Here is a 27,884-nt window from a genome sequence, read left to right on the forward strand (position 1 = left end):
TGTTGTAATTTATATTCCTATAGGTGAAGAGCATGGTGCATCATTTGTATTTTGCTGACAAACTGGATGCGCCAAGAAAGAATCGTTTTCCTGAGCGTTTCATGGATGATGTAACTGCTTTGGTCAGCACAATTGCCGGTGATATAGTCTCTCGGTTCCAGAAGGTAATGGCAAACAATTAAACTGAACCCCGGTCAGAGCTCAGGCACCAGACCTCCTGCAGGTTGTTTGCTGGTGCCTCGACCAGAAATTGTTGTTTGAAAACATACAGCGTGCTCTTCTTCATTTTCTTTCCCCCCCCTTTTTTTTTCTTCCTTCTCTCTAGGATACAGAAATGGTTGAGAGGCTCAACACCAGTCTTGCATTTTTCCTCAATGACCTGTTGTCTATCATGGACAGAGGATTTGTTTTTATGCTTATTAAGACCTGCTACAAACAGGTGAATGCAGATAAATATTACGACTTGACTGTGAACCATAGCATAGCCTATTGCCCTAACTTTCTTTGGGCAGACAGTAAAGCATGGACACAGAATTCTGCTATTCAGGTCTTTTTAGAGCAAGAAAGCCATTCTCAGTGGTGATTTAGAGTTTACACCCTTCCGAGTACGCTCTTAAATGTGAATTGGGAGCATCTGCCTTGAGTGAGCGGACATGCAGCAGGAAGGAAGAATTATTCCCTCTGCTCGCCACGTTCAAAGTAGTGGAACCAAAAATTAGCAGGAGGTTTTGTGAGGGAGCTCAGACTGTTGTGGTTTGTCAGCGGGTCTCTCGAGGACGCGTTGGTTCTGTAGGATCGTACTGGTCACCGCGCTCCCATTCCATCCTTCTGAGGGCGCGAGGTCTCCTCCCCGGTGAGGAGCGTTCCTGCATCATGCACTGGGAAGCTTGTTTGCCATGTTGTGGCAGGGAAATCACCTCCAGCCACCAAGTTTCCTTTGACCACAAACATCCGGGCTGACACTGTGTACAAAGGAGATGTTGAGGTATCAGGAGCGTAAGCTTAGACTCATTTTTGCCACAGAGTCAAAAACATTTTATTGAAGGAGCAAGAACAGCAACAGCGTTCGAGCTTTGTTGCCTGCTGTATATTAGCCAGCCTGCATCTTTGAGCTGTTAATGCACCACACCGTGTGCTCCTACTTCTCACAAGTCCCTACTGAAATCAGTAGGATGTGGAGATCATACGTGCAGTACGTAGTTCTTCACCTGTTCATGTAAATATGGCTGTTCTATGCATCTTGTATTGATCTGTGTGCTGTTGGCTGGGATGCAGATGGTTCCTGCACATGAGGAGTTTCATCTGTAGCACGAAGAATTGACACGGATGTGACCGTTTAGTGATATCAAGCTCTTCAGTTCTTGCTTTGGAAGTGTTTTTGGGGAGCAGTGGTGAGGCAGGGGGGCTGGTGCTGCATTACAGGCTGCCCAGGGAGGTTGTGAAGTCTCCTTCTCTGGAGATATTCAAGACCCACCTGGACGCAGTCCTGTGCAGCCGGCTCTGGGTGACCCTGCTTCGGCAGGGGGTTGGACTGGGTGACCTACAGAGGTCCCTGCCAACCCTGACCATTCTGTGATTCTGTGATTTTGGTGCTAACTGCAATCTTCTGGGCCAAACTTGCCAGGTGTCTTCGAAGCTGTATTCCTTAACCAATCCAAGTAACCTGGCGTCTTTGAGGCTGGACTTCCTTCGCATTATTTGCAGCCATGAACACTACGTCACCTTGAACTTACCCTGCAGCTTGCTCACACCACCTGCATCTCCGTCCCCATCTGTGTCTTCAGCAACTTCTCAGGTACACTGTGACAAAGATCCTTCGTGGAAATGCAAGCTGAGCTTTGTTCTGAGACTGAAATCACAGGAGGCAGTTGTATCACCTGTATTTTCAGTCTCTGCTTACTAATATTTTTTGGAGGTGTTTATTTAGAAATTAGTTTTTCCTGCCACGTAGCTTTTGATTCCTTTGCATCTTTTATTATTGACAAAAGAACGCCCATATCCCTGCCCTCATAGCAACCAGACGTATTTCTGTCCTTAGGGACCTAGTCCCCTCCTATATTAGACAAATGCATGAATATAAATGAGCCATTAAACAACACGCTTTGTCCAATGTTACCCTTTTCTTACAAAACAAGTGTCTTTCTAGCACACTGTAGCTTAGTCCTAGCCTGCTCAGAAAATGTAATTTGAGTTAGCAAGTGGGTCGTTCAAGTGGATTAATTAGTTGCAAAATTACATACACTAAATCAAATTAAACCCTGCTTAAGCCTGAATAAGAGCATCTGTACCTGAGTCAGAAGTTTAACTAATCCACTTTTAGAGGTTATTTGACTTAACCTCCCCAAGGTCCACCCTGTAGGTGGGAATGCAGTAACAGCAAACAGAATTAGTAGAAGAGTTAGTGAGCTTGGATGTAATGTAGGTCGATGTGCGTAGATCCAAACAAAACAAGGGAAAAAGGTAGTTTGTGTGAGATTGTCTTTAATTCTGAAAACTGCTTCTAATGTGTTGCATAAGCTTTGACTCTGTGTTCCAAGGGGCCTCATTATGCAACTTCTGAAACTTGATTTTTTCACAGAGTTCTGGGTTCTCCACAAATGTCCAAGACCAGAAGATTGCAAACATGTTTGAGTTGTCTGTGCCTTTCCGCCAACAGCATTACTTGGCCGGGCTTGTGTTAACCGAACTGGCGGTCATTTTAGATCCTGATGCAGAAGGGTAAATTTTTAACGATTTTTTTTTTCCCAAGAGTTTTCTGTAATTCCAAGCAAATTGTGTATGCAAAGCAAGTTCTGGTATGGCCGGAATTGATTTAAATTTGTGAGCTGAGGAGATACGAAACCAGTTCTTTAAGAATCCTGTTTTTTCTCCCTACCCCTCATATTTCTTACTTCCTTAACCCTGACTCTGTAAACGTGATTTCAGTCACATTTTTCCAGCTGAAAAGAAAGGAAAGAGGTTCCTGCCGGAGCCCCCAGCTACCACAGGGGCACTGCTGGAGCTCTGAGAGGAAAATAGCTTTTCTCAATTGTAACGAGAAAACAATTTTCAACATTTAGGAAGTCTCTGTTGCTGGTGGTTTTAAATGTTACAATGCATTTCGCCTGTGGTCCTCCCAGCTCTTTTTGAACATAAATTATGCATTGATGAGGCCCCTGCGGGTTACATAAATAGACAAATAGAGTCAAGCGTGCAGAGTTTGTCGGCGGCTTGCCTGGCTTGTGCAGCAGAGAGTTTTCTGAAGTAAGAGTGTAGCCTGTAGTCCTGACATCCAGTCTGTTCTTTGTGTTATTTAGGGCTGTATTCTGCCTACCCTTTTTAAAATGGGTTTCAATGGAAATTATTGATTGCTTCCACGGTCCTGAGTTCTCTCGCAGGCATTTTTCTCAAGGTGGACTCAGAAATATCAGCCGAGTCGACAAATGCTGATGATTCATGGTTAATTCTGCCCTTTACCAAGAGGTCTCAGGAGTTAGACATTCATTCTGTTTCCTGTTGGAGAAGAAAGTGATGCCATAAATTAGAAAATTTTCTTGTATATGTACATAACACCTGCAGTCCCATTTGTTTGGCCTGAAATGGAAGCAGCAGCAAATCTTTCCCCGTAGATACCGTCTGCAGAAATCCTTTTTGTAGCATAGGAGCAATCCTGCTCACTGGTTAGAAATCAAGCCCTGACTCTGACCACGTTTGCCCTTGTTCTTCACAAACTTTCTGTTCTCCCTCACCTGCCTCCTGAGCTCTCCCACTTTGCTGTTCTCGGCACTGAAGCTTGGACCAGGATGGTAATCTCTGCCTGGCTGCACCAGGGAGCTATCAGCATGATCTCGCTGGGGAGGCAGCTCCTCTCTCCAACCTTGTCTAGACAGAAAAAGCCCACCGATACCAGTTCAGCTCTGGAGATGCGTTTTGATCAAAGCTCCTCAATTTTCGTGGAGGTGTACACCAGTCATGCGTTTGTTTTTTGTTGTTTTCCAGAATGACTTGTAGTTTGCAGCTTATTAGCTGTTCTCAGGCTCCAGCCCGCTGCATTTACCCGGGTAAATCCACCATATAAAGTAAACCAGTCTGTTCAGATCTGCGCTCCCCTTGCCTCTGAAGACTTTTAGCAGTCGTATAGTATCGTCAGCAGGATATTAGTAGAGGGTTCAGACATGTGTGCTATTAAAATGTTTTGGCCACCATTAGAAAAAGCTCGGAATTGTTCCCGGTTGCACTCTCCTGCAGCAGGGGTGGAGAGGGATGTCCATCTTGTTCATTGTGTAGGAGCGTTGCCTCAGGTCTCGATAGGTGATACAGAGCCTTAAATGTGTTCTGTCCTAGCTCTTTTTGTTCTATTAGCAAAATATGCTGAATTTTAGCTCACCCATTTCATAAGAGCTCTTTGGATTGAGCTGGAGAGAGAAGACTGCAGCAGCCCGGTGCCCGAAGGTGTTGTGCTAGATAGATCCCTCTGTGCTAGGTGCTTCGCAGTCCTCTTCCAGAGCACCTGCAGTCTGAAAGACAAACACAACACGCAGAAGAAGGAAGCCAGCTGTTGCAGAAGTGGAGGACAGAGAGCGAGTCCGAGCAGCTAGACCCTGAACAGATTGTCTCTGCAAACAACGCTGTGGTGCTTTGGTTATTAACTCGGAATAATTACCCTTGCTCCTTTCACAGTGCCCATGTCGCCCATATTGGCTGATGTTACAGGGCAGAAGTGAGAAAACCGGAATTTGGCCCTCGGTATTCAGTGACAAAAGTCCGTTTTCCGAAAGTGTGCAGTGTTGACCCAAACGCAGGCCAGGGCTGAGATAACAGAGGGGACGGCTGGAGGGCGGCGAGGTCAATTCCTTGCATATCAGCCAGAAAGATTAGTGGGCTCTGTTTCCTCCTCTTTGCTATGGATCGATCCACCACGGTACCTGCTTTGTTCTGGAAAAGTGAAAAAAAAAATCCCCGTAGCCCTAGGTTTGAATTACGCTGCTTTTTTTGGAAGTGGTTTCCCTAAATGCGGTTCTGTGGCCTGCAGGGTAGGTTCCTTTGAACTGTCAGAAACACAGCTTAGGGGCCGCTCCTTCAAAACAGTACAAAGACTTTTCTTTAACTTAATCTGAGGGAACGAGTCACTTAAATAATCATTCCCTTCCTAGTTATTAAGGGTCTCGCTAATTACACAAGCAAGCAATTGTAGGATCTCATTAGGGCTTGATTAAAAAACACAGGGAAGAAAGGTAGCTACAACTAGCTAATGTCCTCCTAACCCGTGCTGGTGTGTTATGAATCATTTGAAACCCCCCAACAATCCAGTCAAAGCCTCTCATCTTTTTAACCAGAACTCAACTCTACTTTTCAGGTAAAGTGGATACTGCCTGAAATTCAGCACTTGTTTTAATGCCTCAGGTCTGAACACTGAAGCTTATGTTTTGCTGATGCATAATGTATGAGCTTCCTTGGCTGCTTCATGCATGGGGTAAAGTTGTCTTCTTGGCCTGGTTTGCCTACAGCAGCAAATAGCTGCGGCGATAGCTGCTATTTGCTCTGGGAGCGTTTTGCCTCTGCGTGGTGGCTGGGGGGACTGAGAGGAGCAGAGCGAGTTCTTGAGAGATGCAGGGGAGGGGGCGTTTTCCAGCACCGAGTAGGCTCACGCAGGGTGCCCTGCAAAAGATGCCGTCGTTTGCACCTTAATAACGAGGAAGGCCATTTCTTGCTGTTTTTCCGTCTACCCCTCCGTTTCCCTGATGCTTTTCATGCAGGGTTGTGGATCTGTAGTCTGCTGGTTTGGTTGAATAATTGCATGGGGGGTCAGGGAACTGAAGCAGAAACTTCCCCATCCTCTGATAAAAGCAACGTTCTGTCTTAGGAGGCTTTTCTCCATCTAAATGGCGTTAAATCGAAACAAACAAAAAAAAAGAACACAATGAATAGTTTCACTAAACCCACTGTCCTCTCAAGTTTCTCTCCCTGTTTTCCATATTCCCTAGGTTCTCCTAACAGGCTTTAGTAGATGCGATACTTCAGCCTAGCAGTAGCTGGGGCTTTGTTTTTTGTGTGGAAAATAGGAGGGTGGTCACATTATGTTGGATGTGCACCTCTGCAAGATGTTTTTGTACATTTTATATGGCGTAGTGAAAAGCCAGCCGTTTGTAAAATACATGGGAGATCAAAAAATATGTGTAATGGCAGTGTGTGTGAAGTTAAAAATAAAATCCCGTATTTTTTTTTCTTTTTTGAAGCCACTTAGTTACAAAGTATAGTTTGCTTTGGAGATATTAACTAATCTGCGTGACCCAACTCTCTGTTGACAGTTTATTTGGATTGCATAAGAAGGTCATCAATATGGTACACAATTTACTGTCCAGCCATGACTCGGATCCGCGGTACGCTGACCCACAGGTAAAGGCCCGGGTGGCGATGCTGTATCTACCTCTGATCGGCGTGATCATGGAAACCGTGCCTCAGCTTTATGACTTCACAGGTATTTTATATTCTGTGCTTTGAATATATGTCTATCTGCTCACAAGACTTGAGCGTTTGAGTTCTAAAATTGTACTACAAAAGCCTTTGCTGTTGGATGAGATTGTTTCTATTTCTGAATTATAACTTTGACAGGTTTTCACATCCATTTCCTAAGCTGCACTTGCAAAATGTATCTTCAGTGGCTGTTAACACTCAAAAGGTGCATTTGTCCACTAGCAGAAAAGCTAGCAATGCATTTTAGTTGACATCTGGCCGGCTACTCTGTATGTGTAGCCGCCCTCCCTCTACATCTCTGACCTGTTGAGAAGGTCACCCCACCTACTGTACAATTCTCATAACAATTCCAGCCGACAAGCAGAGCTCCTCTTCTCCCTCTTTGTACGTGCTCTGTCAGCAGTTCGTTTCAGGGGTGCTTTGCAAAGTGTCCTGAAGAGCAGAGGTGGGTTAGTTCAAATCAGGCCAAGGAGTCCAGTCTGGAACGGGTTGGGATTTGGAGTTGTCTTCTACACCTGTTGAGTTTAATGACACAATAAAGCTGCAGGTAAGGACTCGGAGTGAAGTGTTCAAAGGGCCGAAAGGTCTGTTTTCAGAAGGGTTCTAGATACTGAGGTTGTGTAGGTTGCATTTGAAAATTGTGGTTTTCTTTGCTTTGCGTGACCTCAAATAATGGTCCTGTTTACCTGCAGGACCCCGTGAGTGTGGTGATTTTCAGTTTGCATTCCCAGATGCATCGTTCGATGAAACAAGCACTGCGGAGGGAGGCTGGGGAGAGAAACTTTGAGTCTGGGGGCTGACTAGATGCACATGTTTCTCGGCAGAGAGTCACAATCAGCGAGGGAGGCCAAGCTGCGTCGCTGTGGATGATTACGAAAGCGAGGGTGGAAGCATGATAAGCCAGACAGTTGCCATGGCCATCGCAGGAACGTCGGTCCCTCAGCTCACCCGGCCCAGCAGTTTTCTACTCACCTCATCGGTACAAAGCCCGCTCTCCCTACTCCCTGACCCTCAATCTGTGTCAACAAGCAAATATTTACACGTGCAGGTCCTATGGGGCTGATCAGTGAGTGGCAGGGACTCCTGTCACTTTGCAGCTAGGTGTTACACAGGGAGGCAGAGGGTGAAAGACAAGGGGGAACAAATCACGTTTGCGTGTTGTTGTGGCTGTCTCAGAGAGGGTGTAATAAAATGCCAAGCAGGGATAAAAATCAACAAACCTCAGACAATGGAAGAATTCTCTTTTCTGATAAAGATTCTCTTTTTCTGAAACAATCTGATAAAAGGTCTGTGAAGTGCAATGGTCATAATGGGCTCTAAGCCCTAAGCAAAAATTCCTACCACACCTAAATCCCACCTAGCTGAAGACGGACTCCTCCTGATTGCGGTAACAGGCAGGGCCTTCCATTTCTCCCTCCTCCTCCCTTTACTCCTGCATCAGGACCCCATTTTGCTGGGTGAGACGCTGATATGTACAGGAGATTATGAATGGAGCCCCTCTGCCTAACTGCTAACCTGCTGGAGGTTATTGAAAGCGTCTTGAGGGAAGTGGGTATTTGCTGCCTGAACAGAAACTCCTTCATATAATGTGATTATTTTGGTTCAAACTGTTGCTTCACTCCTGTGGCTTGACTGTCTGTGGGCTCCAGCGAGCTGTTGGGTTGAGACAGAGAAATGTGTATCTCCTGGTTGTTGGTAAGAAATGTCTATTCACCTTCTGTTCCCATTTGGTAATTATTTAGACTGGGTCGGTAGCTGGTGCAGATCCTTTGAGTGATGATTGAAGTGTTTGGACGTGAAGTACAGTGTGGCAAATGTCTTGACCTGTCTGTTTTAGAGTGGCAGGCAGCACTCCACCTTCTCAACAGAGTCCAGCCGCAGCCTTCTGATCTGTCTCTTGTGGGTGCTCAAGAACGCGGACGAAAGCGTCTTGCAGAAGTGGTTCACAGACCTGTCAGTGCTGCAGCTCAATCGCCTGCTGGACTTGCTTTACCTTTGTGTATCCTGCTTTGAATACAAGGTACTGCTATATTGTTTAAACCTCCTGAAGTTCCTCCTGGGGCTCGCCGAGGAACTTTACACGACTCCAGAAAGGCATTTCCTGCCCTCTCCTAAGTATTTCCTCTATTCAAAATCCCAAGGCTGTGCACTTGTCTGTGCAGCCTCTCGCCTTTTTCCGTGTTTACTTTTCAGCCATGCAAGTGTCTTGAGCCTTGTTTCACGTCTTACGCTTTTGTGCTGCTTGCTACTCATCTGGGAACTGCAGCAGGGAAAGGGGACAGCTCTTGGCCATTTTGCTTACTGTCAACAAGAAGAGAGTTTTCTGTAGCGGTGCTGGAGTCTGGGTAGATGATCTAGCTAGCAACTAAACCTGTATTCCTTTCTTGCTGTATGTCTTCAGACAGGAAAGATATTTTGAGTGGTGAATGCTTAGAAAATATCCCAGATTTCAAGAATCTTCCCTCACGGTCTCATTTGAAACTTGCAGGGCAAGAAAGTATTTGAAAGAATGAACAGTCTGACGTTCAAGAAGTCGAAAGACATGAGAGCCAAACTCGAAGAAGCTATTTTGGGAAGCATAGGGGCAAGGCAAGAAATGGTCCGAAGAAGCAGAGGACAGCTAGGTGAGTCAAGAAGTCTTCTGTGCTGTCCCCTTTTTCCAAAAACAGCTGCTCCCATCCCCAACAATTACTTGTACCCATCTGTGGTGTGGGATACTACCCAGCAAGATCTTCAGACAAAGAGGCTCCTAGGAAAAACTGTTTGTAGTCTGCAGCATGCTTCACTGGGTCTGCAAAATCTCCACGCTTTTCCTAAGTTCCATCCAGAGGCAGTTTTTTTGTTACTTGGTTGATTTTTTGTACATGTGATCACGTCTCATTTATGGGGAGTTCTTGCCTGAACTTCTTCCAGTGTGGCATCTTTCAGAGCCGCATTCTGGTATGTCCTGTGCAAGGATCAGAGTGGAAAATGAACTGGCTGATCTTGCTTGGATAGCTCTGAAAATGCCTGGATATGCCACAGGCATCCTGGTACAAATTAGTCCTGTGGGCTAAGTTGAATAATGATTTTAGAGGCCTAATTAACTGATCATTTCAGAGAGATGGGGGACCTTTGTATTTTTTTTTTTCTTAAACTGGCCTGATTGCCTTTATTACTTGAAAATTCCCTGCCCTCCCAGCAGTGAGAATAAAGACCTAAAAGACTGTGAGGAGGGAGAGGAGGTCTCGGCACCATCCTGAGACTGTTACCGTGTGCCAGCTGAGGACAGCAATATCCGACTGCTGAGGATTGCCACCCTTATGTAGTCCAAGGAAGGTGTTTCTCCTAGCAGCCCTGAAAGCTGCCTTCCTGAGTTGAGTATCTCAGTTGCATCTCTCTGTTAGCTCCGCAGCGAGCTGGTGTGTGGCAGCACAGAGGTCTGTGTTGCCCATTGCTCTCTTGGATGAAAACTGGGGCAAGTGAAGTTGCCTCTCATGCCACTCAGCAATGACAGAGTTAGGGGCTGTGTAAACGTCTTGGGGGAGTGCCAAAGCCTTGGGCTCTAAGAAGTCGTAGCTTGCTGTCACCTCTCACTTGTGAACAAATCTAGAGTTGCTACCTGTGCAAAAAAATTAGCATTAGATGACTGCTGTTTTAATATTATCCTGCAGAGAGAAGTCCTTCTGGGAGCGCGTTTGGAAGTCAAGAGAATCTGAGATGGAGAAAGGATATGACCCACTGGCGTCAAAACACAGAAAAGCTTGACAAGTAACTCTGCCTTATCCTTCTACCTTAAGAATGTGACAGTGCCTGTGAGGAGGCAGGGTCTGTCTCCCCGCAGCAGGGCAGTGGCAGCAGTCCGCTTCGCTCTCGGTTGAGCAGGTTTGGGCCCTCCGCTGGAACAGGGCTGGCGGTGTGCAGGTAGCTCTCAGTCCAGCACTGCCCTGCGTAACTCTGCTTTGCCACTGCCCCGTGCTTTCTGAGATTGTAAAATGAGATTTAGAGAGACCGATATAATCCATTACCTTCTTAAAACCCTGTAATAAGCTGTAATTTAGAGAGGAGATCCGTTATCAGTATTCACAGATAGCATATGTATTTCATGTCATATTTCCTTTATTCCATAAGAGCATTCTGGAGTTGTCAAAGCTCGCTTTCCTTTCCTGTCCTAATCCATCACTTTGATTATTTTTCCACATGTGCTGTGCTTTTAGAAGCCACAAACCAGCCAGGTACTGTAGCATTGGTGTGCAGTTCTTATAAATTGCTATTTTGTGCATCTGCAGACTCAATCGTCACAGCATTGTTTGTGATGCTTGGCAGAAGTTTTCAGTGTGTGTGTGCGACTGATCGGAATGAGCTCTTTTTGCTTATTACACCCATTTCCTTTAAAATTCTCTCTCTTGGTGTGGTTTAATCCGGAGGGCTCAGGAGTTGTGTTTGAGCTTCGCTGTGCACGTTTTCTGTTTCCTCAAATTGCAACCTGCAATCTCCACCCTCCCAGAAAAAGAATTGTCCCTAATCCTAGGAAAGCAATCTCAGCCCAAGTGAAGCTCTGAAGAAGCTGGAGATTGGAGTCCTCAGAGCCCGAGTAGAGGGCAGGCCAGATTTTACCCTTAGAGACATTGACGCTTCCTGAAGTTGAAAGTACATCTTCCCAGCTTCTAATTGCTTTGTCCAACACAAGAACATAATCTCTTGTTACGTCAAGTAGTGGCTCTTTGTCCAAGATCCCAGTCCTGTTGAGGCACTGGGAAAACCAAATGACCAGTGTGCTTCAACCTAATAATGAAGTGATGTGCATATAACTTTCACCTTGGCCCAACTCCAGCGCTGTGGTCAGAGTTACACTAGATTCAAATTTGGCCTGAAGAACTCCTCAGTTCACTGCCGGCACTGGGTCTGAGCCCTCTCCTCTTCCCGGGAGGACCTTCCACACACAGCTGTGGAATGCCTTGATGTTCAAAGGATGGTACCTCACCCCACAAAATAATCTGCTTAGACAACTCTACAAACCTGCTTTTTAACCCGTACTTGCTTACCTTGACCTGGGTCCATCGCCCTCCACTCCTGTGGTCCTGCATGCGTAGGTAGAGTCTGGCCCTTTGAAACCTAACAAGTAAGATTTTTCACACCGAGATTCGTGTACAGCTAATTGCAGGTGGTATGATTTTATGCATATGGTATTATTTCATATAGGGCCAGGCCCCAAGCCTTTGTATTCTGGAGCCTGAAGAGTATCACAGAATCACAGAATGTTTGGGGTTGGCAGGGACCTCTGTGGGTCATCCAGTCCAACCCTCCTGCTGAAGCAGGGTCACCCAGAGCAGGCTGCACAGGACCTTGTCCAGGCGGGTCTGGAATATCTCCAGAGAAGGAGACTCCACAGCCTCCCTGGGCAGCCTGGGCCAGGGCTCCGTCACCCTCAGAGGGAAGAAGTTCTTCCTCATGTTCAGACAGAACTTCCCATGCTTCAGTTTGTGCCCGTTGGCCCTTGTCTTGTCGCTGGGCACCACTGGAAAGAGTCTGGCCCCGTCCTCCTGACACGCACCCTTGAGATATTTGTAAGCATGTATTAGGTCCCCTCTCAGCCTTTTCTTCTCCAGGCTGAACAAGCCCAGCTCCCTCAGCCTCTTCTCGTAGGAGAGATGCTCCAGTCCCCTCACCATCCTCGCAGCCCTCTGCTGGACTCTCTCCAGTAGCTCCTCATCTTTCTTGAACTGGGGAGCCCAGCACTGGACACAGCACTGCAGATGGAGCCTCACTAGGGCAGTGTAGAGGGGAAGAGTAGATAACGAGTGTGCGACCCAGCTCCCAGGGGAAGCAGAGTGTGGCGGGGAGGGGGTTGCTGCAGTACAGGTCCCAGAGCCGAGTCAGCTGCCGTCCCTTTTGGTGTGTCTTATGCTTGGATTTTGTCAGTTCCCGTGGGTCGCACTCCCGCTGTGATTTGGCCTGGCCTGAGCCTGTCGGAGGTGGCACCCGTGGTAGGACAGGCACCAGTTACTCTTTAAATACGCTACTGGATCTTTGCCCGATCCAGCTCCTGCCACTGAAATTAGGTGGTCACCACTGAATTCCTGGGGCCGCCGGCGTGCGTGGGTGCCTGATCTTTGTAAGCCTTTCCAGGAAGGCGAGAGCCTGGCATAGAACAGCGAAATTGTGTCATTTTCCTTGGAGGGGAAGATATTCTTCAAGAACTGTAATGCGATGTAGCTTGAACGGACAAAGATTGGACCCTCACGGTACGCTGTCTGTGCTACAGCCAGTCTGGCTGCTGGGGTCAGCAGTGCAGCTCTGCTAGCTCGTGTGGCACCACCTTGTGTCCATGGCCTAGAACATAAAACCATACGTTCTGTTCCTGGTTTTGCTGTTGCATGCCTGACTATGCTACTAAACCAGTTCTGAGTTGGACTTCGGTTCTAAACTGTTGCTGTGTTCCTGGGAGAGCAGCGAAGTGTCACAAAGTAGTGTGGTCTCTCCTGAGCATGGTGAACGTAAATCCTGTGTAAGTTTGTATATGTAAAAAACCCCAAGTCTTTTTTCCTGTCCTCCTAATGGATGCATTGAAATATCCTTGTAGTGTTGTCCGGTAATCAATATACACATTGTGACCACCGGTTTTCTGCTAATGTAGAAATATTTTTGACTTCTTAAGCAGAAAGTAATTTTATTCCTTTCTTTTCTCTGATTAGATCAAGGGCAGAGATAGAACATGAGGCACTTATTGATGGAAATCTTGCAACGGAGGCGAATCTGATTATTTTGGATACACTAGAGATAGTTGTACAGGTAAGGATGATAAGAAAACAGAGGTGTAACAGCATTACGATCACCTGGCCAGGCAGCAGTGTGTTAAACAAAACCTTCCTGCTGCTCTGAACGGCCTGTGTGCTGTCAGAACCGTTCAGCTCCCCTTCTGCAGCAGGAAGGGTGGTAACGCCTCTCCTAATCCTCAGCCTCTAACAATTTGGTTTTATATTGCAATAGCTTAGAATCATAGAATGGTTTGGGTTGGAAGGGACCTTGAAGATCATCTGGTTCCAACCCCCCTGCCGTGAGCAGGGACATCTCCCACCAGACCAGGGTGCTCAGAGCTTCATCCAACCTGGCCTTGAGCACTGCCAGGGAGGGGGCAGCCACAGCTTCTCTGGGCAGCCTGGGCCAGGGCCTCACCACCCTCCTGGGGAAGAATTTCTTCCTAATATCTCATCTAAATCTGCCCTCTGTTAGTTTACAGCCATTCCCCCTTGTCTTATCACTACACACCCTTGTGAAAAGCCCCTCTCCATCCTTCCTGTAGGCCCCTTCAGGTACTGGAAGGCTGCTCTAAGGTCTATAACCTGCTATAAGCTTCCTTTGGTCTTTTTTAAAGCTATTCCCTTTTTGTAGTATACGAAGCAGTTGTTCAAAATCTCAGTGATGAACTGTAAGAACTTCCAAGTCCTGCCCTGTTCCAACCTATTCCTCTAGTTCTTCCCAGATCTGCCTCAAGTCATTAGGTTCCAGGTCAGCCCTGGTATCTGCACTGGCTTTGCGTGGTGCAGGAAAGCCTCCAGGCTCCGTGGTCTGTGTGCACAGCCCAGCTGTTTCCTCGCTGCCCGCAGGTGAGCGAGGACACGTGGCAGTTTTGTCCACTGCTTTCTGTACAAATGCAGCCTCGGGCACGGGCTGGAAGCAGGCAGTGCCAGGCTTCCCAGATCCACCTCTGAGCTGCAGAGACACCCAGGAATCCCAAGGGTCACACCTTGCACCTGGATATTCCATCCAGAGGCCACCTACAGAGTTTCCCTCTAGTAGAACAAGGTCCCCAAAGGTCAGAGCCTCATCGGGTAGAAAGCATCATCGTTCCACCAGCTTTAGCGCATGGATCAGGTTTTCATTACCTGGGGGTTGATTTAGTAATGGACTGTTTTGCAGGCCCAGCTAAATGGGTAATTTTTCCATGCTGGAGGGCTTTACAGCAGAGTTATTCTCTCTCTCTCTCACACACACACACACAAACACGTGCACGAGGTTAATTTTTGCTCATGCTACTCTTGGTTTACTTTTGACTGCAGACTGTTTCTGTGACGGAGTCCAAAGAGAGTATCCTCGGCGGGGTGCTGAAAGTGCTTCTGCACAGCATGGCCTGCAACCAAAGTGCACTTTATCTTCAACACTGCTTCGCCACACAGAGGGCTTTGGTTTCAAAGGTGAATTCTCTGCGGATGCTATGATATATCCGGAGCAGCGCTGATGGAGGGTGGGACTGTTTTATTCCTTTGCACTGGGGTCACTTCACCGAGCATTTATTTTGTGCAATACTTTTTATTTTGTGTGGTCTGGGGGTTGGTAAATCCTGGCTGGTTTTCATGATCAGTACCTGTATTTATGCATTTTGGGTTTGATGGCTGCACGGTTTGCACAGCCCGGGTGCAGTGTGGGTTCCTGCTGGATGATGGTGAGCGGGCAGAGCCACCGAGTCAGTAGGGAGCACGAAGCACAGCTGGGATTTAAGCTGTATGAATCTCACTTTAAATGGATTTGTTTCACTGGGCCCGTATTGAAACAGTTTCCCAGTTTCTGTAGGTGTGCTGCAAAAAGCTCAAAGTTTTAAGCCCGAGTTTTTGGAACTGATGTCAGCCTTAGAGTGTAAGTGTAGAAGTGAGTTGTGGGGGTAGGTAAAATGAGTTGCCTTCCAGTGCTGCCAGTGCTGCTTTTGCCTGACTGTAAAAGTGAGGTGATCCAAATTAGCATCATTCCCCTCAAAACAGAGGGAGTTGGACTTCCTCTAATGCTAGTGTGTGTTCATTGCTGAGGGTTGCCACCGCCTTTTTGTCCAAGTGCTTGCTCCTGTCTGCCCAAGCACTGAGTTTCTCATGTGCTGTTTTTCCAGTTCCCTGAGCTGCTGTTCGAAGAAGAGACCGAGCAGTGTGCAGATCTGTGCCTGAGGCTCCTGCGACACTGCAGCAGCAGTATCAGCACGATACGGTCGCATGCGAGTGCCTCTCTTTACCTTCTGATGAGGCAAAACTTTGAGATTGGGAACGTGAGTATCCTGCTGCCCTTCACTGGGTTATTACGTGTGAACCGGTTGGGGACCGCTGGATGGAGCTCCGAGCATTCCTGTGGGAGGAAGGCTGTTGGGGGCTCACCGTCGGAACAAGCGTGACGTGCAAAGGGTTTTGGACCTGGGTGTCCTGGTGGACAACAGGTTGACCATGAGCCAGCAGTGTGCCCTGGCTGCCAAGAAAGCTAATGGGATCCTGGGGTGCATTAGGAGGAGTGTGGGCAGCAGGTCGAAGGAGGTTCTCCTTCCCCTCTACACTGCCCTAGTGAGGCCCCATCTGCAGTGCTGTGTCCAATTCTGGGCTCCCCAGTTCGAGAAAGATGAGGAGCTACTGGAGAGAGTCCAGCGGAGGGCTGCGAGGATGAGGAGGGGACTGGAGCACCTCTCCTACGAGGAGAGGCTGAGGGAGCTGGGCTTGTTCAGCCTGGAGAAGAGAAGGCTGAGAGGGGACCTTAGAAACGCCTCTAAATATCTGCAGGGTGGGTGTCAGGAGGACGGGGCCAGACTCTTTCCAGTGGTGCCCAGCGACAGGACAAGGGGCAACGGGCACAAACTGGAGCATGGGAAGTTCCAGCTGAACCCGAGGAAGAACTTCTTCCCTCTGAGGGTGACGGAGCCCTGGCACAGGCTGCCCAGGGAGGTTGTGGAGTCTCCTTCTCTGGAGATATTCAAGACCCACCTGGACAAGGTCCTGTGCAGCCGGCTCTGGGTGACCCTGCTTGGGCAGGGGGTTGGGCTGGGTGACCCACAGAGGTCGCTTCCAACCCTGACCATTCTGTGATTCTGTGAAAGGGAAGAGGGGCACGCAGCGGTGACATGACTTTGCCTAGCTCCTGATCTCGCAGTACCTCACGCTGCTGGTCGGTGCACGGCAGGAGTGTCCGGTCTCCGGTGTCAGAGTCCGAGCTGTATGCCCAGAATCTCTTTGCGGGCAAGCTGCCTTTTGTGTCAGTTAATAGAGAGATGCAGAGCCCTGCCTGGAACATCCCCTGCACGAGGTGCCAGACCTGTCACTTTGGAAGGTTTGCATTCTCTGCAGATTGGACAGCTTGCGCTCGAGGGGCTGTTTGGAGGAACTCCCCTCTGCCTTGCTTTCGCCCACCTCTAGTTGAGAGCAGAAGCAGCCACGCAGCCCTTTCTGTGGCACAGCTGGTACGTGTGTCCTTTCTGAAAGGGCTCCGTTCGTGGAGGTGAGTTAGCAATGCTGGCGTTTTGTTTCCATTCAGAGGTTACCTCCAGTTACATCTTAGCTTGGTGCACCCATGTGCACTTGAAATTGTCAAGAAAATTCCCAGCCTTAACTCCTCCAGCTGGTATTTTGCAGGCATGCACGTAGCAGTGTGTCACAAAGTGCTCCTCTGGACATTGTTGTTTATGCTGCTTTGGTTACAGTCCCCCACAGTGAGTGGTGGAACCAGAGGGACCTGCTGGTTTCAGCAACAAGACAAGGGGCAATGGGCATAAACTGAAGCACAGGAAGTTCCGTCTGAACGTGAGGAAGAACTTCTTCCCTCTGAGGGTGATGGAGCCCTGGCCCAGGCTGCCCAGGGAGATTGTGGAGTCTCCTTCTCTGGAGATATTCCAGACCCGCCTGGACAAGGTCCTCTACAGCCTACTGTAGGTGACCCTGCTTCAGCAGGAGGGTTGGACTAGATGACCCACAGAGGTCCCTTCCAACCCCTACCATTCTGTGATTCTGGGCCCTGGGACTGTCAGTGGATTGAGAGCAGCAAGTGGACAGTGACTCTGGTCTTCAGGCCAGACCAAACCAAAAGCCAGTGTCTAGAGTGAGGGCTTTGGTCACCAGAGGGAGCTGAGCATCGTCCTGTTCAGGGTGCCCGAGAGGAGAGCAGGTAGAAGAAGCGAAAAACAAAGACTTTTGCAGGAGAAGCTTCACCTGGAGCTTAATAATTCTGTCATCGGATTGTGAAGTCAGCAGCACCAGAGGTTTACTTTAATCACTGCTCTGTGACAGGCCTTTTCATGAAACTTGTGTTGTCTGTTTTTGTGTCGGGTGTCTGTCGGGAGGGTGCGGTGACCAGACCACTGGTGTTGTGCAGCACCCCCCGTTGCAGGATCTCCAGCTCGTTGAAATACAACAACAATTACTCTGTTGCAGAACTTTGCCAGAGTGAAAATGCAGGTGACCATGTCTCTTTCATCCCTGGTGGGGACATCCCAGAACTTCAATGAGGAGTTTTTGCGACGTTCCCTGAAGACTATTTTGACATACGCTGAAGAAGATCTGGAACTCAGGGAGACAACATTTCCTGATCAGGTAAAAGAAATACCGCAAGAGAAGTACTGTGTAGTGCATTAACAGGCTGTGCTTTAACCTCCATCTAGAGCATCTAAAGCTGGAATTTGCATGCATTCCCTGAAGGAGGTCCTTTTTTTTTTAAATCACCTGAATACGTAAAACCCAGGTCCTTGATTAGTTCTGACAACAAGGTGCAAACGCACACAGAGGTTCCGAGTGACTGTGGTCGTAACATAGCAGCGTGTAGCTCGATTCCCATTGCCAGTGTGTTACAGCAGTATGTGTTTTACAGGTCCAGGATCTAGTGTTCAACCTCCACATGATCCTCTCTGACACAGTTAAAATGAAGGAGCACCAGGAAGACCCAGAAATGCTGATTGACCTGATGTACAGGTATAGTTCGTAACCGTTGCGCTGTAGGGATGGTTGATGTCAGTGCTCCAAAGCTTGGTACCTGCTGCGCTTCCTGCATTTGGAGTGCGAGGTGTTGTGTTGCTGTGAACTTTGATTACTTGTTTTTTATCACCAGTTATTTTGCTTTGAACTTCATCCTGTTTTAAACTGCTTGCCATGATTCACATTTCACAGAATCACAGAATGTTCGGGGTTGGCAGGGACCCTCTGTGGGTCACCCAGCCCAACCCCCTGCCCAAGCAGGGTCACCCAGAGCAGGCTGCACAGCACCGCGTCCAGGCGGGTCTGGAATATCTCCAGAGAAGGAGACTCCACAGCCCCTCTGGGCAGCCTGGGCCAGGGCTCCGTCACCCTCAGAGGGAAGAAGTTCTTCCTCATGTCCAGATGGAACTTCCCATGCTCCAGTTTGTGCCCGTTGCCCCATGTCCTGTCGCTGGGCACCCCTGAAAAGAGTCTGGCCCCATCTTCCTGACACCCACCCTGCAGATATTTAGAGGCATTTCTAAGGTCCCCTCGCAGCCTTCTCTTCTCCAGGCTGAACAAGCCCAGCTCCCTCAGCCTCTCCTCATAGGAGAGATGCTCCAGTCCCCTCACCATCCTCATAGCCCTGCACTGGACTCTCTCCAGTAGCTCCTCACCTGAAAACAACACAGCTACTGACTGTTTGGTTTTGGGCTCAGGTGTTGCACATTTGAGCCCTCACAGAGCTTGTTTTTGGACCAGTTCCAGGTCTCAGTGCCCATGGACTGATATGTACCTGTGTGTTGTGTTTGGATGTGGTGTTAAAAGGTTTTGTTTGGCGTTTATGTAGCTTATCTTGGATAAAAGGAGTTTCTGTTCCCCAGTAGTCTCTGACAATGTCATCTTCCACCTGAGTAAAGACAACTCTCCCTGCTTGCATCAGGGAAAACTTAAGGATCTTTCAGAACCTGCTTGCACAAAAGGCTTTCTGGTGGTAGTACACGTGGTGGTCTCCATAGGCAAAAGATATACCAGAGCCATGGTAAGGTTCCAACTGCCTAATTGCATGGTGTTGCCTGCACAAGTGGTCCTGAAGGCTTCTTAGAAGGTGGCAGAGATTTTGTGATAAGCAGCCAGGCAGGTCTGCTCTGCTTGTCCCACACCTTTGGCTTACTACCAGTTTCCAAGTGACGTATGAGCTTTGGTCAGGAGCTTCAACAATCACCCGTAAAAGCACTCTGTCATCAAGGGGTAGCTGCAGTTGCTTGCCTGCCACTGACTGGCTCAGAAATCTAGAAGGTAATTCAGGCTAACTTTCCAGCTGTATAGCTGCTTATCTCCTGTATTTCTAGATAGCCTAGCACAGAGGGTGGTGGTTTTTAAGCAGAAGTAACTAAATACTAATCACAGAGGTTTTCTTTTCAATTAGGATTGCAAAGGGATACCAGAATTCCCCTGACCTGCGCCTGACGTGGCTGCAGAACATGGCTGGAAAGCACTCCGAGAGGAGCAATCACGCCGAATCAGCCCAGTGCCTGGTCCACTCTGCAGCCTTGGTGGCTGAATATCTGAGCATGCTAGAAGACCGAAAATACCTCCCTGTAGGGTGTGTTACTTTTCAGGTAGGAATTCTCTTCTGTGATGTGTTTTTGGGTTTTGTCATCTACTGCTGAGATGCTGAATATCTCTGCGTACTTTTGTTTTGGGGAGGACGCATTACAGCGACTTCTGCAGATCTGGACGATGCTTGAAGACTGCCTTGGTTCCCCTAAGTCTTTCCATCCGTAGTACTAAATGAATCCAGTTCTTTTTATTTCTCTGTTAAGTCATGGGTTTTACCCTCTTTGATCTAACCGTTACGCAGTGGGTGCAGCTGATGAAGGTGGTTCCTGTGACCGGTAACGTTTAGCAGGGTGCTACTGAGTGGAGCAAACAAGCACGTGCTTAGCTTGGAATGTGTAGGTGGTCCAACCCTGTTAGCTTCAGCATGTGCTGACGTACCGTGCTGGGTCAGAAGGAGATGAAACAAAATGCATGTGAAAGCTGCCTCTTTAAAAATTTCAGAATTTGATTTAAAATTAGCTGGCTTTCAAAGTATTGCAAGTGTTATTTAAATAGAGTAAAAATGTTTCATCTACCTTATATCTCCTTAGAACATATCTTCTAACGTTTTGGAAGAGTCAGCAGTTTCTGATGATGTTGTATCACCAGATGAAGAAGGTATCTGTTCTGGAAAGTATTTTACAGAAGCTGGTCTGGTGGGATTGCTGGAACAGGCTGCAGCATCTTTCTCCATGGTAGACGACTTTAATTTCTTTACCTGTCTTATTCAGCAATCTTACACTGCTTGCCAATATGAAGGAAAATGTTTTCTCTATGAGACTGCGTAATTCTATTGTCACTGCTTAATTTGCTGGAGCACTGGGACTTTTTAGTTGTTCAAGACAGCCCAGTTTGCCCTCTGGAGTAAACTGCGCAGAGAACGGGCTCTGGGACCAAGAGGCCGTTCTGTCTTTCCAGTGTCTTTCACTTCAACACATTTGGGAGCTCACAGCAGTAAGGAAAGGCCATAGTGTTTCTCCTCCTCTTCAAAAAGAGCGGGCTGAGAGCTTTCTGTGAGCAGCGTTAATGAGCTGGTGGTAGTGTATCCATCAGAAACCAAGGAAAGCAAGTGAATTATTTCCCACAACACGATATGAAATACCGTTCGGTGGGTTTGAGTGCAAGCAGAAACAACTCCAGGGCAAAGACCTCGAAGCCCTGCTGTGGGCTGGCTGAGCCATGCGATGCAGCGTCTCTGCTCGCGATGGGATGGGTCCCCTCCAGGAGGAGAGTTCACAAAGCCCGTCCCCTGGAGTGCCGAAAGTTGGACGCAGAAGTCACTTCGCTTGAAGACGTGCTAAACAGAACGAGCTGTACTGTGCACTTTAGCTTCCGTGTTTCATTCCCATAAATTTGGTTAGGATCCAGTTTAGCTCGTTGTGCTCTTGTGCATGTATCGATCCGAATATCCCAGTTTTGATTCTGGCAATAATCTTATTTACTAGTAGCGATATGTAATGCCGTAGGCTCTCGATTTCAAGGGCAGCTGATGATTTTACTCCTTCATGCATGTGTGTATTTTGAGAAAAGAAGCCGATTGCATCGCAGTGGTATCTAAGCCACCTTTTCACTTTGCGATTTTATAATTTAAATGCTGGTAGTGTGGATCGCTCTTGCTGCTGTCTTGATGGAGCAATCTGATGCACCTTATTTTTGTAGGCTGGCATGTATGAAGCAGTTAATGAGGTTTACAAAGTCCTTATTCCTATTCATGAAGCTAATAGAGATGCCAAGAAGCTATCTACTATTCATGGCAAACTCCAGGAGGCATTCAGCAAGATTGTTCACCAGGTAACGTTTTGAATTTTCAGCTGCAGTGTGAATTGTGGAGAAACTTCAAATGCTCAGTGCAAATAAAAGCTACCTATTTAGGAAAAAAACATTTTAATCAGATTACATGAGAACTGGTAAATGGTGATCCACGGTAAATGCAAGGATCGCTAATAGGATTTTTTCTCTCTGGACATTGAACATGAGAAACATGAGAGAACATCACATACCAAGTGTCATTGTACTTCAGAAATATCCAGGAGTTAAAAATTTCAATCATCTGTCAGTTTATCCCTTCAGATGTTATTTTAAACTGTGTTTTGCATGCTGCATTTCTGGGAAAAACACTGTGTCTTGCTTTTAGCCTGGTAGGTAACGTTCAGAAATGTTGGGGTTTTATTTGTCTATTCATATGTGGATAAAGAATTGGAGGAACCTTTCTAAACGTGGTGCAAAACCCACCAGCTCAGGTCCTGAGCATTTGGTGAGAGACTTCAGAGGTTATCAACCCTCACAAAGCTCAACAGACCTCAGCTAAGCAGGAGACGAGAGCACTTGGCGACTCTCGAGAAGCACACGTTATCTTCTCGGAGAGGCCCGCTGGGTGCCTGCCTTTCCGCCGGGGCAGGCGAGCGCTCGGCAGGCTCCTCCCGTACGCACCAGCGCTGCGCTGAGCCCCCCGCGCCGGCCGGCTCGCTGGTGCTGGGCTGCCGGGTACATCGTGTGTCCGTTGGTGTCGTTACCCCTGTGCTAACACCAGCCCCTCGGGAGACGTCGATCAGCGCATCGACTTCGTAGGATGCTGCTGAGGGTCTGGTGGTTTCCTCCATGTTCTGGCGTTGCCAGATTGCTGAGGTTAAACGAGCCGATGGAGGACGATCGATGAACGTCCTGCTGGGCCAGAGAAGGCCGTTTTGGATGCATGATGACTTGTAATCGTTGAAACCATTTCAGGTTTATGATACCTTACGTTGATGGTCATGTTTTGGCCTTTGAAACTTTTTTTTTTGGTTTCTGTGACATGCGCTTTTTACTTTTTATTACACAGAGTACTGGCTGGGAGGTAGGTAACTCCGTTTTAGTTAGTAAAGAACACTAATAGATTTTTCAGATGACTCACGCCAACGCTTGCCCACATGTGCTAGTTGTGGGTGTTTCTGTTGCTGTCTGCTGTTAAAACAATTCATTAACCAAAGAAATACCAATAAACCGATTGTGGTTGTCGTAGGAAATTCTTCATGAGAAGCTGTAGGTAGTGCATGGATGCTGATGTGTTCCACTAATGGGGTTCTTTGGTGAATGAGCCACTGTTTCATCACTAGTTTGTTTTTATAATTTGTTTATATTTCTTTTCATCAGCATTGACACGGAATATCATGCCTTCATACCATATTTTCACCCCACCCACAGGGGTCGATTTAAGCAATCATGCTCAGAGGTGCTGCAACACAGGACTGGTTTGCTGCGTGTGCAGACCGTATCTCGGAGAACAGGCTGCGTCATGCTGTTCGCTGAAGAGCAATCAATTTGTTGTGTAGCTGTTTATCTGGCAGCAAAATAGCTCGGTTGTGGTAACTGGAGTCGGTTTTGCTGCTGTTGTTTTTGTAGAGGCTTTTTGCTCGCATTTCTACAACACACACCAGGAGAACCACACACCTGGAACAAAAACGGCCAAGGCAGGCGGCTTCGTCCGCAGTCGCACACAGCACAGCGAGTTTGATAACTCGGGCCCGAGTCCAGTGGACACATTGGGTAGACGAGCCTCAGCAAGTCTTAGAAGACATTGTCAATGTGGTGTGAATATGACGTTACATTATTTGCTTAGCCTTCAGCTGTCCAGTTAATCTCTGCTTCTCTGTGGGTCAGGCAACTCAGTATGGGCCGTCTCACTCCAGGTTTCCACCACAGGAGAGCTTTTAAGCCCACACTTCCCAAACTGGGGCCAAGAACGTAGTTGTTCTGCATTGTGCGATGCAAATAATTTGGGCTGGTGATGTCTGAATGTCAGTTTTAATTGCAGCCTAGCAAGAAATGCAATTCAGCAGCTTAAAAGTAACCCCTGACACTGCAGGGCTGGCCCCGTAAATAGTTTGCTTGTTCCTGTGAAAAGTCCCGGCAGATGAGGCACACAGCAACCCAGAGGACATGTCGAGGGCGTGGAAAGGGTCTGTGTTCAATAGCCGACAAACCTGAAGGCCTGTGAGCATCTATTTTGATTAGCCTGCCCCTAAATCGACCCCTGAAGAAAATCCTGTCATTGGTTATGATTCTAACATCACTCAGTCATGTTTTACTGCATGGTAAAAGACACCCATGGTTTCTGTTCTCGTCTGTCATTGTGCTCCTTCATTGCCACACTTCTTCTGATCTTTGTGCTTTGTAGCTTTCAGATTTGCTGCATGTTTTGCCCCTTTTCCTTATTTTAAATACTTTAATTGATGCTCACCCTCTTTTATTTTAAAGTTTATTTGCTGCCAATTTGCTGCTTGTTTGTTTTTTGGAATTTCCCTAATTAAATACTTTCTGTTTTCTCCTCTGTCGCCCTGGTTGCTGACCCTCCTCCCCACTCTTACTATTGTCTGTTGTGGTAAGTTCCTACTTGTGGAATTTTTTTTTTCCCCTTTCTCTCCCCCCCCCCCCCCCCCCCCCCTTTTTTGGTTTTTTTTGTTTTACACTGTGGACACCCCCAGTTTCATTTTGCCAAAGAGCTATGCCAACAGCGGGACCCCCTCCCATGTCACAAGGAAAGTGGTGTTGCCAACTACCAGCACGGAAGTACCCGGAGTCTGGCACCAGCGCATTTCTGAGACCTGCTTAAACATTCCAAGTGGTGGGGTTTGCTGCTTGTCGGTTTGTTCATTGAGTAAATGTTGAATTAGTTCTTTTTATTTACTTTCCAGTGAGGAAAGTTGTTAGGAAAAAGTCTTTTCATGCTATGCCATGAGGATTCGAAAATGCTTTTTTTAAAGTACGCAGGGTGAGGTTGCCATTGAATAGCGGGACTCCAGGAGCTGATACTTTCAAAAAATCAATACTGGAAGACTTGTAATAGTTGGCAACACTGCAAAGGACCTTGGGGTAAAATTCAGCAAGAAAAGAACAATGCTCAATTTGGTAAAGATGGTTGGATTTTGCATTCTGCACAGCGCGTATGAAGGAGTTACTTTTGTTCCTGCATACCTGGGGCTGACCCTGCCCTCAGGCAGCTGCTGCTGTGTTGGTCTTGGTGAAGGGAGCAGATGATCACTCTCGCATCTGATTTTTTCAAATATTGTTGGCAAAGCTTTTTGTGTGCGTGCAAGAGATAACTCTAAAACTTTATTCCCAGCAGTTTTGAAAGGTATTTACCATGCATAATAACAAATCATGAACCTTCATAAATCATGATGGCTGTTATCTGCTCTGCCAGTTCTGTAATGGCTATTCAGTGTTCACCTTCATTCTCTTCTCCTCCCAAAGACCTATTATTTTTCATAAAATAATAGGAGATAAAATGCTTTTAATAATTTCTCCCTCATATCTGCATTTTTGGCTCTCTTCAGAAACAAGACCATGGAGTATTTTGAAGTTATTTATTTTCAGTACTGTGATTAGATAGGCTTTGATATTGGCTAAATTTCAATTAAAAGATCCTAGCACAGAGCCATCCCGTATTCTTAAAGCCAGGCAAGAAGCTGAGCTCTCCTAGTCCCTGGGGGCTGGCAGCTGCTAGATGTCTGTAGGTGTTTGGTCCCCCGGAGCAGTGGGTTTCCAGCCCCTTGCTCCCAGGTACCGGCCCCCCAACATGAGTCACATAGGTTTCATGGCTGACGGATGCAGGGCTTTGTGGGGAGATGCTTCTGTCACGTTAGGGGCTAGCTCACCGCCAGCTTTTCTCCCTGGAATCCTTTTGATAACTGAGTTTCAGCAACTGGGTTTGTCAGGAAAAGCCAGTACAGCTGGTCTTTGCAACGATGAAACAAGTGCATAAGCTGGGAGCTGCCTTCACACGGGGGCAGTGAATCTCACCGAGCTTCCCTGCTGCTACCGCTCCTGGGACTTCCCAGTGCCCCATTACCCTTGTTTTATGCATTTAGTAAATGCCACTAGAACTCCTTCCTAATTGATGCTGATCAACAGACACCATTTTCTTCCTCACTCGCTGTTTTACAGCAACATAAATGTACACTGTCTGCAACAAATAGCTGTCTGGGCAGATGTTGACACGATAGATACTCACCTTGTAGGGACCGGGTTCTGCAAATGCTTCATGCCCTGAGAGTCACTCGCCACGTAGGTGGGAAAAAGCACGTGAATCGGAAGAGCAGCAGTGTGTCCTCCATCGCTGGGGCTGCCCTGTGCCTGTGGGCTGGGGCAGGAACCCACCAGCTTCCATGTGGAGCATGCCCAGGCCCTGTGTGAGGTTTGGGGAGATGCTTCGTATGGCATTTCCCCTTAGGCAGACGTGGTGCTACCTTGGGAAGCGCTTTGAGAAAGGAGCCCTGGAATCACAGTCTTCTGTCTATAACACTGAGATTGAATTGAAAAAAGTAGCACAGAAAGCTGGAGATGCTGGGCGTTGAGGGATTCTAGCATGGGTAATACTGTCCAAAACGGTGGCTTTGGAAAGGCAGTGATGAGTAAATTAAGGGTTCAGTAGGCTGCTCATGCCTGGATCGGTCCGGAGGAATGGGCACTGGAGAAAGTCAGGGGACCCAGGGAATAGCTCCCAGATGTTCACAGAATCACAGAATGGTCGGGGTTGGAAGGGACCTCTGTGGGTCACCCAGCCCAACCCGCTGCCGAAGTAGGGTCCCCCAGAGCCGGCTGCACAGGACCTTGTCCAGGCGGGTCTGGAATATCTCCAGAGAAGGAGACTCCACAACCTCCCTGGGCAGCCTGGGCCAGGGCTCCGTCACCCTCAGAGGGAAGAAGTTCTTCCTCATGTTCAGCTGGAACTTCCCATGCTCCAGTTTGTGCCCGTTGCCCCTTGTCCTGTCGCTGGGCACCACTGGAAAGAGTCTGACCCCGTCCTCCTGACCCCCACCCTTCAGATATTTATAAGCATTTCTAAGGTGCCCTCTCAGCCTTCTCTTCTCCAGGCTGATCAAGCCCAGCTCCCTCAGCCTTCGGGCCTTGCTTCCCCTGCAGTGCTGGGCATCGCTGAGCTTTGCCCTGCCATGGGTGCATGAGGTGGCAGCAGCCCTCACCCCAAAATAAGCTGCCACGTCCTCCGGGCTCTGCCCCATGCCAGAGGAGCCGAGCCGCGGGGCAGCTCCGCCGTGACGCCCCGGAGTTGCGTCCACGCCAGCGGAAGGCGGTGGCTTGCCATGACAGTGTTTTTTCAGTCTCTGGAGTTTGCCTGAGGAGGTTTTTTAATTTTAGTTTGGCTTCTTTATCCTCTCTGCCTTCCATAGATCATGTTCACCATCACCACAAGAGATCAGTTTTGCCATAGCAAAATACTAAAAAAAAAAATCGTACACGGCAGCCAGGACATCTGTAAGTGCTGTTTGAAACCAAACGCTAGCCCAGAGTCAGAAACACCGAGCGTTCCGTGCTGCAGCACACTTTCCCCTGAGAGTAAAGGTGAACATTTTAGAGTTTCTTGCTGAAAGGCGTTTCTGGTTTGTGCATGCAGCGTGAGTTGTTTTTTTTTAACAAAATCAAAGGTGTGATTTATTTTTAAAGCGTTCTTTGTCTCTCTCTCTTAATCAGATTTTCTTTGTTACTTTTCAGCAAAAAAATCTTTCTTGTTTCTCTACTTTTGTGGCATTTCTGGGCCAAATTCACCCCTGGCTGAAAGGGAAGCAGGTACATGATACAGCGGGTTGCATCTGCTTTCACCAGGAGTGACTTTGGCCCTCCGTACTAGGCATTAGTTACTAGAAGAGAACGTAACCCCCTCCAGTCGCCCTGCTATTTAAAAACCACTTGCGTGTGAGTGTGAGCGAACCGGACCTTGACTTCGGCCCAACCCTGCAATTACTGGCGAGCGGATGGCGGGGGTGGTTTTCGGGGGGGTCTCTGTGTCCTCCCTGCGTGCCGCAGGCTGTCGGCGGCTGGATTTCCCCGCGCCTGCAGGCTGCGGACCGGGCTCAGGGGTGTCTGCGGGGGATTCGGGGAGCCTGAAATGCATTCCCAAAGGAAGGGCCTTGCCTTTGGCTGTGCCTCAGCCACAGCCGACACCTCCAGACTCCTCCTGGGGGGGGGAAGTCATTGCAGGGTTGGGCTAATGGTCATAGCTGATCCGTATAATTTCATGTTAGTTTATAATTTCATTGTGGTGTTTGCTGCTAAATGCATTCGTGCTGAGTTCCAGGTGTGTTTTTCTTTCTTTCTTTCTTTCTTTCTTTCTTTCTTTCTTTCTTTCTTTCTTTCTTTCTTTCTTTCTTTCTTTCTTTCTTTCTTCTA

The 27,884-nt window shown here is 47.8% G+C and overlaps 1 protein-coding gene and 1 long non-coding RNA gene across 12 annotated transcripts in view; one reads left to right on the forward strand and one right to left on the reverse strand.

The window, feature by feature from the left end:
* Window positions 1-21,571, forward strand: part of DOCK7 (dedicator of cytokinesis 7) — a 99,709-nt gene extending 78,138 nt beyond the window's left edge. For 7 of the 10 annotated variants that reach the window (XM_075424323.1, XM_075424319.1, XM_075424324.1 and 4 more), the window contains 18 exons: window positions 24-164; window positions 326-439; window positions 1,625-1,795; window positions 2,579-2,718; window positions 6,288-6,457; window positions 7,278-7,432; window positions 8,291-8,473; window positions 8,942-9,077; window positions 10,107-10,203; window positions 10,650-10,667; window positions 13,128-13,224; window positions 14,493-14,627; window positions 15,311-15,463; window positions 17,604-17,762; window positions 18,037-18,137; window positions 19,549-19,741; window positions 20,273-20,416; window positions 21,381-21,571. In XM_075424323.1, the coding sequence (XP_075280438.1) occupies window positions 24-164; window positions 326-439; window positions 1,625-1,795; window positions 2,579-2,718; window positions 6,288-6,457; window positions 7,278-7,432; window positions 8,291-8,473; window positions 8,942-9,077; window positions 10,107-10,203; window positions 10,650-10,667; window positions 13,128-13,224; window positions 14,493-14,627; window positions 15,311-15,463; window positions 17,604-17,762; window positions 18,037-18,137; window positions 19,549-19,741; window positions 20,273-20,416; window positions 21,381-21,524 (2,451 nt within the window). In that variant the 3' untranslated portion in view covers window positions 21,525-21,571. The remainder of the gene's footprint in view (window positions 1-23; window positions 165-325; window positions 440-1,624; window positions 1,796-2,578; window positions 2,719-6,287; window positions 6,458-7,277; window positions 7,433-8,290; window positions 8,474-8,941; window positions 9,078-10,106; window positions 10,204-10,649; window positions 10,668-13,127; window positions 13,225-14,492; window positions 14,628-15,310; window positions 15,464-17,603; window positions 17,763-18,036; window positions 18,138-19,548; window positions 19,742-20,272; window positions 20,417-21,380) is intronic. The other 3 variants (XM_075424321.1, XM_075424322.1, XM_075424330.1) reach the window with 1 other exon arrangement.
* Window positions 2,465-4,704, reverse strand: LOC142361762 (uncharacterized). 2 transcript variants are annotated; one of them, XR_012764366.1, is made up of 3 exons: window positions 4,643-4,704; window positions 3,729-4,496; window positions 2,465-3,492 (listed from the first exon to the last, which is right to left on the reverse strand). It is a non-coding gene; the product is annotated as an uncharacterized LOC142361762 (long non-coding RNA). The 2 variants fall into 2 exon arrangements; XR_012764365.1 differs by having other exon boundaries at window positions 3,729-4,676.
* Window positions 21,572-27,884: the final 6,313 nt, after the last annotated feature.

Source organism: Opisthocomus hoazin, chromosome 6 (assembly GCF_030867145.1).
Source record: "Opisthocomus hoazin isolate bOpiHoa1 chromosome 6, bOpiHoa1.hap1, whole genome shotgun sequence".
Lineage (NCBI taxonomy): Eukaryota > Metazoa > Chordata > Aves > Opisthocomiformes > Opisthocomidae > Opisthocomus > Opisthocomus hoazin.